Source organism: Micropterus dolomieu, linkage group LG19 (assembly GCF_021292245.1).
Source record: "Micropterus dolomieu isolate WLL.071019.BEF.003 ecotype Adirondacks linkage group LG19, ASM2129224v1, whole genome shotgun sequence".
NCBI lineage: Eukaryota > Metazoa > Chordata > Actinopteri > Centrarchiformes > Centrarchidae > Micropterus > Micropterus dolomieu.
In genome coordinates, this window is record NC_060168.1 from 30,179,010 (window position 1) to 30,194,387 (window position 15,378).

Sequence of the window (15,378 nt, forward strand, 5' to 3'; positions counted from 1 at the left end):
AAAAAATCAATAAATGCAGTGTAAACATTTTATCACCGAGTTGGAACAAGTTAATATGTATGGTAAATATATACAATACTGTTAAACTGTGTGGAATAAGATTATACAAAATAACCTAAACTTATTTGCCCTGATTATATCTGTGGTCTGAGTGCTGCACACACACACAACACTGGTGAATTTCAGGTTACTCTAGTGTGATCAGAGCTTTGGCTAAATATAATACATACAAGTATGCATTATAAAATGCTGATGAGAATGCATTGCTGGGGCACGAAAGCCTGAGCAAACTCTTTTGCTTAGAAACTGCAGCCGGCCTAGTCGTCCTATAAATAGTCCTGCATGGCTCTCTCGGCTGTGGCTTGCAGGCTGACAGCTCTGCAGTCACGACTGCCCCCGATCGCTGCTAGAAAGCTCCCTTTCTGTAGGCTCACTGGTTGTTCTGCAGCTGCTACTCTCCCCCTCTCTCTCTGCAGTCACGGGTTGTCCCTGCGTCAGAGCCAAGCTTTGCAAGCTCCGCTGATCATCACCACCATATACGGCAATCCTTTGAGCTCCCAGCATGCCCTTACGTCATGAGGACTTACGTCATACATCAGTGACGACATACTTAGATTATGTATCCATGCTAAATTACTACATCGTGTGAAGGAGGGTGGGATGGGCAATGATGAATTTAGCTCGTGTCCTGCTCCCTGCTGTGGCTCCAGTAGCGATCAGTTTTCATTATCCCACACTGGCGTCATATTGTGTTTTGTAACAGTATTATGTCTAGCTCTAGGTGGGAAAATTAGCTAATGTGTACAAACACAAACACATGCAAATGAATAATGCAGCTGGCAGATATTTATACATTGTCAGCTGTTGTGTAAGTTGTCTTTTATGTATGCTTCCTGCAGCAATCCTGCATCCGTGCTGCAGACAATTCACTCTCATCCACACAAATATCTAGTTACTCTTATTCGGCCAGTTTCCAGATGATTACTTCTCAAACATCTACAAGTTTAACAGTGAAAAAGACAACAGGTTTGCTACAAATCTGTACTTTTCTACAGCTGCTCCATGCATCTGTTAGGTCAAAAAACCTTGTCCTTAAGGTAAGCTGTTACTCAGACAAAAGGTAGTTTGTTATTTGAAGGTTGAACGATGTCTAAGGATAAAAATTTAAATTGAGCTAAATGTGGTAAAAAAAGTTATGTTTTGTTACAACAGCATTAAGCCAGCATAATGCAGGCAGTAACTACAGTACATGTTGAAATATATTAATTACAACCTGACTAGCCAACCAGTTCTAACCTAGAACTCCTTTGTAAATCAGTGCTTACTGGGTTGTTTTTCCAAGCAAATTAATTGGGGAAATAAGGATAATAAATAAACCATAGAGAGATGTAAAGCCTGATAACCTTCTTGTTGAATAAATAAACATTTGTGGTTTGAGATGAAGAAAATTAGAATTCGATTATTTCTTTTACATGCCTTGAAATTTATGAGGAAATACATTTTGGCACAACTTGGCCAGCCAAGTGAAACTTTCATATATTCTAGATTCATTCCACATAAAGTGAAATAGTTCAGGAGACACTATTTTTTATATTGGATATACTGTACACACAACAGTACTCATCGGGTGTATTTTTCCACAAAAGTAGCTACGTCTGCTTGTCTCTGATTAACAGAATATACCGAGACACAAAGAACTCAGTAAAAACACAGACACCAAAGTCATTCAGTAGGAAAATAGCAATACACCTTTACTAGTCTCAGCAAAGCAATTGAACAATTCCTCATTTTTAACTACATTTACATACATTCAAGTAATACATTTTGTGTTGAGTGTGAAAAATTAGTCAACAGAACACAGTCACAGTTTTGCCTATATTGATTCGCTTTAGTTTTCAGCACAAGTATTTACCAGCTTTTTACACTGAATAGCATGGGAAAGATGGTACTGTATATAATGCTAAAAAGGCTGAAATCAACATATTATCTTAAATAAAATATAAGTACACAGTAAAACAAATGCTGCAGAGCAGAAAACGAACTGTCTGTAACCAAACAATGACGGAACGAGACGATAGACATGTATTTCGCAGCATACATCTACTTATGTTTCATGTTGATTTGCATTACAAAGTTATATATTCAGATCATTTGACAGCATGTGGAAAAACAAGCTGATACTAAAGTGTCAACACAGCTAATGCCACAAGACCTGAGCCAAAAATTATTAAAATACTATTGTTGACATTTGATTCACATGCAATACGACATGTCGGTTTGTGGAATGTTTTTAGACAGAGCTGTTTACCCGTCTGTGTTCATAAAACTGCATCACAAAGGATCCACATTACTATTCCCGTCCTGTGACCCAACACAAGTTCAACCAAATCCATTTTGTTTTTGTTTGTTTTACCACAGTAAATGCTTATAGCAATACTAATCTTAGAGCACGTGCATTGAATTTTCCAGCTGACCCAAATGTATTAAGTTTAATCTCGAGACAAGTTTAAAAATTTGGCGTGGATTAAAGTTTGGATCTGGATTCCATCTGCGGATAAGCCACCAGCCACACTTTCATTCGACTCTTAAAAAGGAACAAACTGATGGTTTGGGCAGCTGATAGTTTCAGTTAACACCAGTATAGCATTAGACATCAATTTAAAAGAGACACTATTTATACAGTCACTACAAACATAATATAAATAGTGATTTTTGTGGAAAGTCTTCATGTTGGTGTAGTCAAAAGGCCTGTAGGTAGCTGACATTCAACACTGCAATGTGAGCAGGAACATTTTCAATGCAAGAAGCTTCCCAATGAGAAGGTCCATGTTTCCTTATTGTTGGTCTGACAGGTTTGACTTTAGGATTACATAAGTAGCTTGCTGCATGTAATGCTTTTGGTAGCTGACTCAAAGATAACGGGAGCTTCCCACAAACACCTGAACAAACCATGAAGCCAAGTGCATGTATTGAGTAATACGATATCAAAAGATTAAAAAGAAGAAGCAGCACAGAAGGAAAGCAGAACAGATAAAAGATATAAAGACATACATTAAATATAGCCATTGGAGACATTTGTAACAGGTATTCTGAAGTGAGAGACGTGTTCTCCGTAAACTGGATCTTTCAGGTGAGATCTCAAAAATAACACCAAAAAAAAAAAAGGATCTTTCACGAAACCTAGCACTGGACCACAACCATGTAGCAAACAACCTAGTACTGTTGTAGCATCTCTAGCTGAGAATACAGGTCTTTGACTGGGCTGCCTCCGCTGCAGGAGGAAGGAAGGAAGGAAGGAAGGAAGGAAGGAAAACAGAGAGAAAGTTATTTTATCATTTGAAAATCACATGAAAAGTGCATAAAATTTTTTTTTTTTTACAGTTTTTCCAGATGGATATGTTTAAAATCTCACTCGAATGTACCTCAAAATTAGCACATGGACTGTTTAGGCTCAGAGGCATTTACATCCCACATGAAATAGAGAAATGTAATGTTTGTGTGTGCTCACACGTCTGAGAGCCTCCTACCTTGTTTGGCTGCTGCAGCTTTCTGAGCTTCCTCCTCCTTGGCTTTCTTGGCCTCCTCGAGGGCAGCCAGTTTGGCCTCATGCACCTCTTTCAGGGCGTTCCACTCCTTCCTGTTGTTCATCAGGCGGTCCAGCATGGGGGTGATTTCCACATGGAAACGACTGAACTCCTGGTGGAGCAGGAGAGGAGGACAAGTCAACACAAATCAAATCACATCAAATCAATACAGCTTTGTTAGATCCAGTTAATATTTATTAAATCATATAAATATAACACTGTAACACTTTCTATGAAGGTCATCGCTATAGTGACTTATGCATATAATAAATGGTTGTTAAAGGATGGATGCTGGTGACCACGGAGGAGCTGAAGCTAGTTAAGTAAATTAGGGATGTAAAGTAGTCCTTTTAAGCAATTGAGGAGACGTTTCATTTGGATTTTAATGTGCACATTAAATGCTTAGTAATTATGCATAAATAACATAGAAAAAAAGATGCATCAAGATGGATCGCCGCCCTCTGAATTGTAATCAAATCGAATCGTGAGGTGCCAAGACATTCTCACCCTTACTGCCCAACCAGTATTCCCATTCAATTAAATGTGCCTTTTAAATTTAATAAGTTTTGTGGAGCAGTTGCCACGATGTCTCCAATTGTCCACTGCATCTGTTAGGGCCTGTCCATAGGCTCGCCATTCATCTGTGACAACATCTGTGCCTTTTCTTACATGATGTTATATGGTTGGCAACAGGTCTTCTCTTGAGCGATCTCTCACCATCCTGAGAATGAGTGTCCTTGATGTAATTAAATTGTGTTTTTGTGCTAAACTGCAAAATGTCCAAAATTCATACAGGTTGTTCATAAAGTGAAGAAACATTAATAAAAAAAACTTTTTCCTGCGCAAAATGTCACTTTACTTAAAGCAAACAAATTAGTGCTGGACAACGATTACATTTTTTATTGCGATTAATCGCATGATTTTCTTGCGATTAATCGTGTTGTTACGCATAAAATTGAATAATGAATTCTAAAGTAGTGTATTGCGCAATTTTAATTTAAATGTACTGCTATATACACAAAAGTGTAATAACATATGGTTTTCAAATACTTTAAACAAATAAGGTGCTTTTTACCAGCAGTATTCCCTTTACACAGTAGCAATAAAATATTTCTTAATCTCAACTTAATCATTAACATGTAATCAAATCAAATATTAAACCAAAGCTATTTGCTACTGCCAGGGCATTACCTTTTATCTAGCTTGTTAAAAAAAAGTTACCATCAGAGTCCAGTTTTCTTGGTTTTTTTGAACAGGTATCAGCATCAGGTATCTTTTATCAGGGAGCAGCAGAAACGTCTCGGGTTGACACTGCGTCGGTGACGACACTATGGGAACGCCTCTGGGCAGGGCTGGGCTGAAATCATGAATGAAACTACGCCAATCCTATTGGCATTGCTAGAATGGTAGCGTGTGATGGCGTAACTGGAGGCGTATATAAGCACGGCTGCAAACCGGACACATTAGCTCCTTGCCATGAAGCAAGGCACTCCAGGCGGGGGAGGTGTGGCGGACCGACGCAGTGTCTTGTTCCCCTTCTCGAGGACCTCAGAGTGTAAATACTCAGCGCTCTGACAGGGCAGAGCAGATGAAGTCTCCTGTCCTCCGCCGCCACATGAGGTGGGGGATGAAACAGACGGAACCTTAGGGACATAGCCCGGACAGGGGTATAGGATGGCTCTGACCCTCCCCGGGGCAAACTCCAGCGCAGACCCCCCGGTGATTCAAATAGGCCACCACTGCCATGTTGTCGGTCCTAACAAGGACGTGGCGACCGTGGAGAGCGGGCAGAAAACTTCTCAGAGCTCTGAAAACCGCCAACATTTCCAGGCAATTTAGAGAGAAATGATATAATGAATGTTGCTCCTGCCAGGAGCCTCTCGCAAAGCGGCCGTCCATGACCGCGCCCCACCCCGTGAGTGAGGCGTCTGTTGAAATAATTGTCCGGCGACATGGCGCTCCCAACACGGGACCCTGGGACAGGAACCAAGGTTTCCTCCATACTGACAGGGAACAAAGGCACCTGCTCGTAACCCATATCAGACGGAACGGATTTCCCCTCGGGGAGAATCCCTTGGATTTTAACCACCACTGCAGGGCTCTCATGTGCAGCAGGCCAGACGGGATTACGTTGGACACTGCCGCCATGAGACCCAACACCCTCTGAAAGTGTTTCACAGTGATGGTGCGGCCTAGCTTCACTCTGGTCACCGAGGACAAAATGGACCCGACGCGTGCAGGCGACAGGTGGGCCCGCATCGTCGTCGAGTCCCACACCACCCCTAGGAACGTAGTCCGTTGGGCGGGCGTCAGCACGCTCTTCTTTGCGTTGAGCTGCAGTCCCAAACGCTGAAGGTGGGCGTCGACGACATCTCGATGCCGAACCGCTAACTCTCGAGACTGAGCCAAAATGAGTCGATGTAGTTCAGTATGCGGATGCCCTGGAGCCTCATCAGGGCCAGAGCTGCATCCATGCACTTGATGAACGTGCGAGGGGAGAGTGCTAGGCCGAATGGAAGAACGCGATACTGGTACACCACTGCCATCGTGGGCAGGCTCGCACCAGCCCGGCCTGCCGCCATGTACGCCTTGCCCACCAGAGCAGATGTCACGCGACATGGCTTGGTGGGCAGCGCCGGCTCTTTAAGGGACGACGCAAGACCAGGTGAGAGATAGCTGGCCAAAGCATCCTCAACCCGGGGCATCGTCCCACAGCCGAAACCCTTAACCCCTGCGACGTCGCTGTAAATCCGGAGCGGGGGAGTAGTCAGACGTGCTGAGAAGGGCTTGCCCCAGGATTTGCACAACTCGTCATGCAAATCCGGGAAAAAAGGTAGAGACCAGTGTGGAGGAAGCGCTCATCCAGCTTACTCACAGCATGTGTGTCTTGGCACAATCGAGCTGGAGCTTGCCCACTGCCCGTGTCACCACCTCCAAGAGCTCGTCATAGCTGGGCGCTGACTGATGACGTTGCTCCGGCTCCCGGAAGTCTTCCTCCTCCATAATGCAGAGCACATCGAGCTCCTCAGAACCAGACAGCCGCGGCCTCTCTGGGCTCACACCTCGAGCGGGAGAAGCCCAGAAGCGGGCTCCCGAACGGGGAAGAGGGGAGTCGGAGCCAGCAGACGAGGAACGTGAAAAAGCCTCGGCAGTCCCGATGCCCTCGGAGATGTCGCGCTGGGAGCCCCATGACCGAAGCCACCGTGCCGCCTCAGCGATTGCCGGGCCCGAGCCACGGGGAGTGCGCATCCGACCGTCTTCGGAAAAGAGAGCCGCACGGGACCTCAACACCCTCAGGGGCAGGGCCTCGCAATGGCCCCAAGCAGCCCCCTCGAGAGCTGCCTGGGCATGTGGCATCCCCAGACAAGACACACACAGGGCATGAGTGTCCCCAGCCGTGATGTAGTGCGGGCATGAGAGTGTTCAGTAGTGTTGGGACGATGTCTACAAAACTACATTGAAACATCAGGATGGACGATGGCATGGGGGGTTGTGTTGTGTAGCGGGGTTGGTGCGTGTGTTCACTCGCACAGACTTCATTCGGTTAAAAACTTGAAATGACGTTACAAGTCGCGGTGGATATTTTACAAGCACAGACCAGGTAACGGTAAAGCAACATTGAACACAGGGTGCAGACGTTGGTTTCGACTGTTTGAGTTGTTTGATAGGCTGCGTCATTAATAAGCAGGCGGCTCACCTGCTGCCGTGATAACGGATCACGGGTGATCAACATCCCGCCCCTCCTGTGGCCCATGGTTTGACTGTATGTGTATTCAGAGCCAGTGAGCAACGGACTTTCATACTTATAATAATAAAATAAAAACTGTGTTAACGTGCGATAAAATAATTGTCGGCGTTAATTAATTAATGCGTTAACGTGCCCAGCCCTAAAACAAATAGTGTTACAAGTTCTTATAATTACTTCATATGGTATTATTTCCACCTGTAATATATTATAAAGGGATTGACATTTTAACACTTTACTTAAAACAAACAGACATGCTATATAACTTTACTATAATATACTATATATACTAACGTTACTATAAGCTATTATTCCATTTTATATCACAAATTCTAAATTGTGACTAAATTATATTTATAACGAGGCAGAATCGATGGTTATAATGTGTTATGGGACATGGTCAGATTCTTGGCGCACAGTGGTATAAACTGGTATTACTATTAGTTATAAAACATTAAATCAAAAGGTCATTATGGCCTATGAACTTTGCTATAGTGCCGAATGCATGTTTGTAAGTGATTATAACAATTGATATAATGTCTTATGGAAGCATTATTATTATTATTTATTATTATAAATAGATGCATAAGTCATTATAGCGATGACCTTCATAGAAAGTCCTACCTATAACACTAACAATAACAAATGAGTCTCAGATGGTGCAAACAAAGTCATTTATGGTAATCCAGTTGCACACCTGAATCATCTTAAATAAGAATGAAGTTAAAATGCCATAAATTCCAAGATAAGACAGATACGCTTAAAAGGTGGTCTTGTGATCAAACATGGCATGGTGACATGTCTGTTTGTGTGTTTGTGTGGTGTAACGTATGACCTTGTACACGAAGGCGCAAACGAAGTCAATGAAACCACACTGCAGCTTCGGCAGATCATCCGCTTTGTTTCTGTCCATCATAGGCTGAAGGAGAGAGAGAAGTGTTCAAACAATGTCTACGATTCAAATATTACAGGAATAATAGCACAGGGATTTTTTATGTAATCAGCTGCAAAATATATCACTGCAATAAAACAAATTAAGTTATCATAGCTTTAACAGAGTGTATACAACTTTTCTCACACACAGGGGACTTTTTTTGTAAACATATACCTTTTTCATCAGCTACAGACCAATCACAAAAAGGCTGTGCGATCCATCCTAACTAACTGAGAAATTGTTGATTCACCCAGTTTGTGCAAAATAAATGTTTAGCATCTAATCACAACCTGAAGCCCAACTAGTCTCCTAAAAGCAGCAGAGATTGAGCAGTCCTTATAGACAAGCATCACTTTATTTGGTTTAAAAAAAATAGAGAACAAAATGTGAACTCTGCATTCTTGTAAAATAGGGCTCTAATTCTGCAGTGTGTCCTTTCCAAATGTTTGAACGAACATGTAAAGTTATATTAGATTCACATTAGCAGCCACATTCAAAATGTACCTGGTGTACCTGTCAGCACAGTGGACCGTATAAACCTGTCAGAGAAAGTTCAAGCTGGCTGTAATTGCTGGTAAAATTGCCCACCTACATTTCCTGATAAAGTGTTGCAGCCTCTTTAAAGTCTTTTTTTTGCTCTTGTCAGACCACAGTGAGTCACAGATCGACTGCTGGGACAATACAAACTGATCAAAATGAAAAGTTTTCCCTGCTGACACAGATGCTATTAAATTCAGAGCACTGTGAGGTGAGAGAGTGTGGGATGGTGCTTCTCACACTTCAAGTGTCTCAAGGACACAAGGGAATAAAACAGAGCGAGGGGAGAGAGACACGACTGCAGTATGGAGGAGCGAGAGCCAGGGGAGGGCATGGTCGGCTGGGTTAGGGCTACAATGTCCGCTCTTTCTGTATCAGTGCTCCACATAATGGCCTGTACATCGCTCAATACCACTGCTACAGGGAACTAAATCTGTCTTTTCATTTTGTCTTCAAACTGCATTTCTGTCTCTTGTTCTCCTCTCTCATTGTACCAATGCTGCTCTCCATCCTAAATTGAAGCCCCGAGGAGAGCCATGTTCTGCACCAAATCCTCTTTCCCCTCCTCTCAAACTGTAGCTCACTGGCACAAACTGATAAAAAGTTGAAACTGGAAAGATATGAAAAACAAACACTGAAAAATGACAGAAGACAAAATCACATATTTAACGGTTTTTTGCATTATTAACTAGTGTGCTAGTTCAAACTATAGGATCATGTTCACATTTGTTCAGATTATTGGCATTAAAACCTGCTAGTTTTTTGGATATTTCAACAAAAGATCATGGCCAAAATCTGCCTTAACTTTACAGCACAAAATCCTAAAGAAATTGATCACAGATAAGCCAGCATGGGTATTTGGATTTTACCCTATTTTAAATCAAAATGAGACATGTCTTTCATGTCACAGCAATAAAAATATATTTCAACAAGTAGTAAGTAATCATATATGAAATCATCATATCCCATGTGAATATGTAAGATAATTGCAAATCTGCCTTAGATTTTAGTAAACAAATGCTTTAGTTTAAATCACACTCTTCTAGTTCCTGCCATAACACATCTAGTAATAATTGTTATGCTTTATTGATTTACAAAGGGAAATCCTCTTTTTTTAAAGGTCAGAGGTCAAGAGCTAGAGGGGATTTATTGTTCTTGCTGAGAGGATGTCAACTGCTTCCATTCTTATAAACCTTCTTCTCAAGCGTGTCCTTACAATGGGTTGTTGCTCCAGGACTGTCCTCTCCAGGTCTCCCTGCTCCCAGAACTCTGCAGCTACAGACAGCGCCACCTAGAGGGTGAACCACAAAGTTTTGAGAGGTCTGTCAAAAAAAATTTGTCTCACAAAAAGAGACAATAAAAACCATCACATTGTTATCTGTCATTTCATTCCGTCCTTGTAATGGTTGAGCTGAAAACCAAGCTGCTTTATAATGTTTTTGAAAAATTAGGGGATCGCGGTTTTCAAATATGTGTTATATGTCTGTATGATAGGGCTACTACATCAAAAGTTCCCAGCGCAAAAGATGTCATCTTTAAGTTGCCTGTTTTGTGAAGCGAACTGTCCAAGTACAATTACTTGATTATCAAAACTGATCTGACAAATTGATTAAGACTAATAATTTCAGCACAATCTATTCTGGTGGAATTCTCCTTTAAGACACTAGCGGTCATATTCAGTAGCTGCTGTTGGAACACGATTTCCAAGAGACTAATTTTAGTATCATTTTATCAAGCAGAAAATCTTGTTGTCCATGTTAAAATCATCCTATAAAGCTTGTCCTACATATGAGAATCTTATTCACAGCTCACGTGGCGGTTTCAGGCTTTGTGTCTTGGTGAGATGAAAGCCTGTTTTGTATGCCCTCACAAACCTTAAACGGAGCAACGTGAGATCTGATGAATAATATGTGAATTCTGTATTCAGGGTAGAAACCTCATTTTAGAAAGAGTTAGTCATCAAGTCAGTTTGAAGGAACAATTGCCATGAGGCTGGTGCAGCCTGTACACAGATATTCTGTGTATGTGAAAAATAAGCCAGCCATAGTCAGCCATAAATTTTACAGCAGAAAACCTTGAATATCAAGAATAAAGCAGCTCAAGCTTTTGACTTTCCATAACATCTTAGAGAGTGTCATCTATCTTCTCTCACCTCTCAGTGTGAATTCATCTATACTTCAGAAGAGTTTTATGTAGGAATCCGACCATCTTATCAACTTATATCACAAGGTAGAGCTATAACAGATTAATCTTGCTCAAAGATTCACTTTTGTTCCATTAAAAATTCTGGTATCTATAGGTATTTCTGTACATGATAGTTGCCAAAACTGGAGTTTGGAGGGTATCATATGACAGCTACGATATGTTACTGCAGTATTCAGGGTGGAATTCACCTCCAAAGGGAAGACTTCGTCATCAAACTACTTTTAGAGCACAATTCGCAAGAGGGCAGATGGTGCTGTAGATAGATATCCTTACTCTGTGTGTGGGTTGTACAGCTGACTCACCAGGTGCAGACAAAGGTGAAATCGAAAAAACTGCCAAATATTAAAATGTGGAATAATTTGCAGTGGTTGTGCAATGCAGGACAAGAAACAGTTCTGAAGCCATAAACAACTTATTTTCTTTTCAATGAATATATAATAAAAATACAAAAACACTTTATATGGTTAGATATTCTTTCAGTTTGATATGATGAGATGTTTTGTTCTATATCAGCTTGCATAGTTTCTCATAGTGGAGTCAGTACAGTAGATTCATTACAGTTTGATGTCATGTACTTCTGACATACAATTGCAAAATACTAACATTTTGATTATAGGAGCCTGGAGGTGAGGGAGGTTTTTTTTAGAAAAGGGGTGGTGGTTTGAATTCAAAAATGTACTAAAAAGGTGAGTAAAAAGGATTTATGTTGAATTAAAGTGCCTGAAAGCTTTTAAATGGATGCATCATCCTATTTGTGTGGCAGATTGTTATTACTCATTTTATGCACCAACTTTCAACAAAAATTGAAGCTACTATGCTAATTGGACGATAGTATAGCTGACCCCACAACCTCCCTTGACATACTATCCACCACATCAAACTGTAAAAAAAAAGCATGATTCTTAACCCCAAATTGATATACTTATACTTAACTTAATACTGATATTTCAGCTTTTCCAGACATCAGGAGTTCCAGGTTTATGCTTCTTTAACTGAAAAATCATTTCTGAACAATTCGGCTCTCAGTTTTCACTTTAAATTCTTTGAATATGGGAAAACATATTCAAATATTTAATCTGTTCAAATTCAAAATTGAAGATACTAAAAGACCTCTTGTCCAAAAGGGACCTTTAGTTCTGACTGACCAGCAGGGAGTCCCAGCTATTTAACCTCTGTGGTTTTTTTGTCAAGCTGATGGATACCGATTGGGTCATTTGTGCTTCTGGCTGTTGTGATGACAGCCGTTATGGTCGTTGGAGACCAAGTCTGAATCTGAACGACCATCTCACCTGAGGCCAAATGTGAGTGTTTGTTCAGTCTCCTGGGAAGGGATGAAAGGACAGCATTGTATATGGGGAATAAGTGTTGTTGCAAACCCGCTTCCCTGTTGAGAAATGGTCTCTCCACTCAGGTGTAAATGGATTCCTTGACTCCTCTTTCAAACTATTTCTCCTGCCTGTCTAAAATATTTTTTTGTCCTCAGAAGAGGGGCCTTTATCCTTCAGATGTAGGTTGGCCCTTCTTTCGTTGGGTCATGCATTTGTGCAGAGGTTATTTTGTTTCCCCAATATATAGGTCTGTGCATTCCTCAATGCATTGGACAACATACCCTAGATTGCTTTTCTTGTGATTGGGTGTGCAGTTTTCTGGTGGACTGCTATCCAAACACAGGGATATGGTGTTTGTTGAGTTTCTCTGATACTCCAAACATGTATGGAATCACTATGTTGTTGCGTTTTCTTTTCCTCATCCCCCCGTAGTGTTGTTCTTCCTGGATCATGTGGCTGTTTTTTAACAAAGGCCCATCTTGGATGAGAAGCGAAACGAGTATGTTCAACCAAGTCCAGTTGTTTTTAACCTTCCTTGGATAACTATGACCTGGATGACTAAGAAGCCAGCCAGGCTCAGACTGGCAATTGGGGCAAATGGGTCAGCCTACACAGTGGCCACTACCAGCAATGTGGGAAAATAAATTGTGGGAAACAAATCTGACCTTCTGGCCACAGCCCACTTGGTCCCACACAAAATCCTGTTACAACATACTGTTGGTGGGTGAGGAGGAGCAGTGGTCATTCTCTCTCGTCCATGATTAAAAATGATTACAATGACGTAAAAAAGCCTCAACTTTATCTCATGGTGAACATACTAATACATTGGACTTTGATGATAATTTGGAAGATTTCAAACGAAGCATAAGCATAAGGTAAAGACTAATTATGATTCATTTAGGCTTATAAAGTCTTCTTGTGTTTGCTATAGACAAATTGTATTCCCTGTCCAACCCTGGATTAGGCTACATGGGGGTTTGCGTTTTAAAAGAATCTGAAGAAATTAAATGCTAGTTCAAATTGGTTTCAACTTGGGTTATTGAAAAAGTCAAAGCGTTGTTCTCAATAATATCCCCATCTTTAAAGGGAAAGTCAAGCACGTCTTAAGTTTGAAGCAGTGATGTGACTTTGTTAAGAGTGTTTGTTCCTCATTCACAGCAATATACTACTTCAACCAAGTGAGATATTTTCTGTTCTGAGAAAGGGAGTGAATGAACCAGGGAATAAGCACCGGAGGAAAAAAGTTAAATATCTCATTTAATGATGCATGCTAACAGCACAGTGCACCTTCTCATTTTCTAGATCAGTGGTTCCTAACATTTTAGCTTGTGACCCCTTGAAATTAAGCTATGTCTACTTGTGACCCCCCCCCCCATTAAAGGTTGATTAAAGGTCTAAGGATAAGACCAGTTCCACCAGTGATGTTTTTCCCTCAAGTAATTTGAATCATTTTTAGAGACCAGAGGAGATAAAATGATCAACTACACACAGATTGGCAGAAAATCTGACAAACAGAACAGATTGTGTGCAGAAATACATATTTTCCCGCCTTCTTATTTTCTTAATCATCACCCAAATCTTCTGATTTATTTAGCAAGTCATTTGGGGTTCCCAACCACTACCTAAGACACACAACAGATTATTATCTTTAGCTTTTCTGTCAACACATGTTACATCAAACATTTCACAAGCACTCAACTAGCTTTGCTTTAAATTACCATGACTGATTTTATAATGGGTTCTATGTTGATGCAGTCGCTATGAATCTCCAGCCTGTGTGTGTGTATAAGAATATGAAGCAGGTGTTACTGAAAAGAGCATATGTTCCCAGTAAATTGCAGACAAATAAGGTAAAGAATTACCCTCCAGCAGCGGCTGTCGTACAGCCAGAGATGCGTCCTGTTCATATTGATATGCCTGTGTGTGCAGGCTCGATAGAAATGTGTATATTACATAGTTAACTGAAATAAAATGCTGAGCCTGCCAGGTGGTGATGAGGGGAATGAAAAGCACCAAGTTCCTTTTGATGCATGAGGCCGTCAGGACTCACTGCTGAATGCCACTGAGAGAAATGGCAGTGCTGACAAAATGTCATTCTCTGTCTACTTTATCATTGGTTCCCCCTCTAAGAGCCTCTCCTGGAGCCTGTGTATGAGTGTGTGTCCTATTATTGTGAACGGCAGGGTGTTAGTGAGGCAGGTGTGTACCTTGCTTTGAATCTCCCACGGTTTGGCGATGGCAGACAGGTCACAAGCAGTCATCATCATGGCCCTGGAAACACAACACATGACTCAGATCTTTATGTCTGTATATATGTGTTGGTACGTGCCGTTGTGTATGTGTTTGTGCTTACATGACAATCTCTTTGCGTGTGGTCTCCAGCATCATGTACTTGGTCCAGTCATTCCAGTTCTCATAGGTCTTGGACTGGTCCACAATCTTCTGGAACATTGTCCTCTTCCTGCACAGAAACAACACACAGCTCCAATACCTGGTAGTTTTATCCATCTTTATCTCATGTGCTGTACAAGACATTGGTGATACAGTTTCCTAAATATGTGCATCCTTCACTTGATATTGCCGTATTGTTTACTGTACAAATGACCAGAGGTGTTTCTAATAATAAAAAAGGTATGAACATGTATTATGTGTCTTACTCGCATTCTGTTTTGATCCTTTTCAACACATCAGAATATCCTTATTTAATCCATTACAGTCTGTAATCTACTTTTTCTGTAGTTAATTATATTAAATTAATGAATTACTGTCTTTTCAAAATCAAATTATGAAGTCAATGTTTATATTTTCATTTAACTTATGCAATGGCACTAAACAATATGAAATAACTATTAAATGTGCCAATCAACAACTGGACAGATGGGATTACAATTTGTTGCAATTCATGTTTTTATGTATTTGTATGCTTTTGTACTGACTTGAAGTAGAGAGCCAGGTCAGTGGCAATAATGGCAATGTCCATGAGATGGATGACTGTGTCGTGCTGACGGCGGTTCAGATTCTGATAAATGTTCAAACTCTGAAACG

The 15,378-nt window shown here is 41.0% G+C and overlaps 1 protein-coding gene across 2 annotated transcripts in view; it reads right to left on the reverse strand.

The window, feature by feature from the left end:
• Nucleotides 1-1,725: 1,725 nt before the first annotated feature.
• pde6a (phosphodiesterase 6A, cGMP-specific, rod, alpha) overlaps nt 1,726-15,378 on the reverse strand; it is a 34,366-nt gene continuing 20,713 nt past the window's right edge. For both annotated transcript variants that reach the window (XM_046030109.1, XM_046030110.1), the window contains 7 exons: nt 15,270-15,370; nt 14,687-14,794; nt 14,541-14,604; nt 10,017-10,091; nt 8,165-8,248; nt 3,528-3,696; nt 1,726-3,271 (listed from right to left, as the gene is read on the reverse strand). In XM_046030109.1, the coding sequence (XP_045886065.1) occupies nt 3,234-3,271; nt 3,528-3,696; nt 8,165-8,248; nt 10,017-10,091; nt 14,541-14,604; nt 14,687-14,794; nt 15,270-15,370 (639 nt within the window). In that variant the 3' untranslated portion in view covers nt 1,726-3,233. The remainder of the gene's footprint in view (nt 3,272-3,527; nt 3,697-8,164; nt 8,249-10,016; nt 10,092-14,540; nt 14,605-14,686; nt 14,795-15,269; nt 15,371-15,378) is intronic.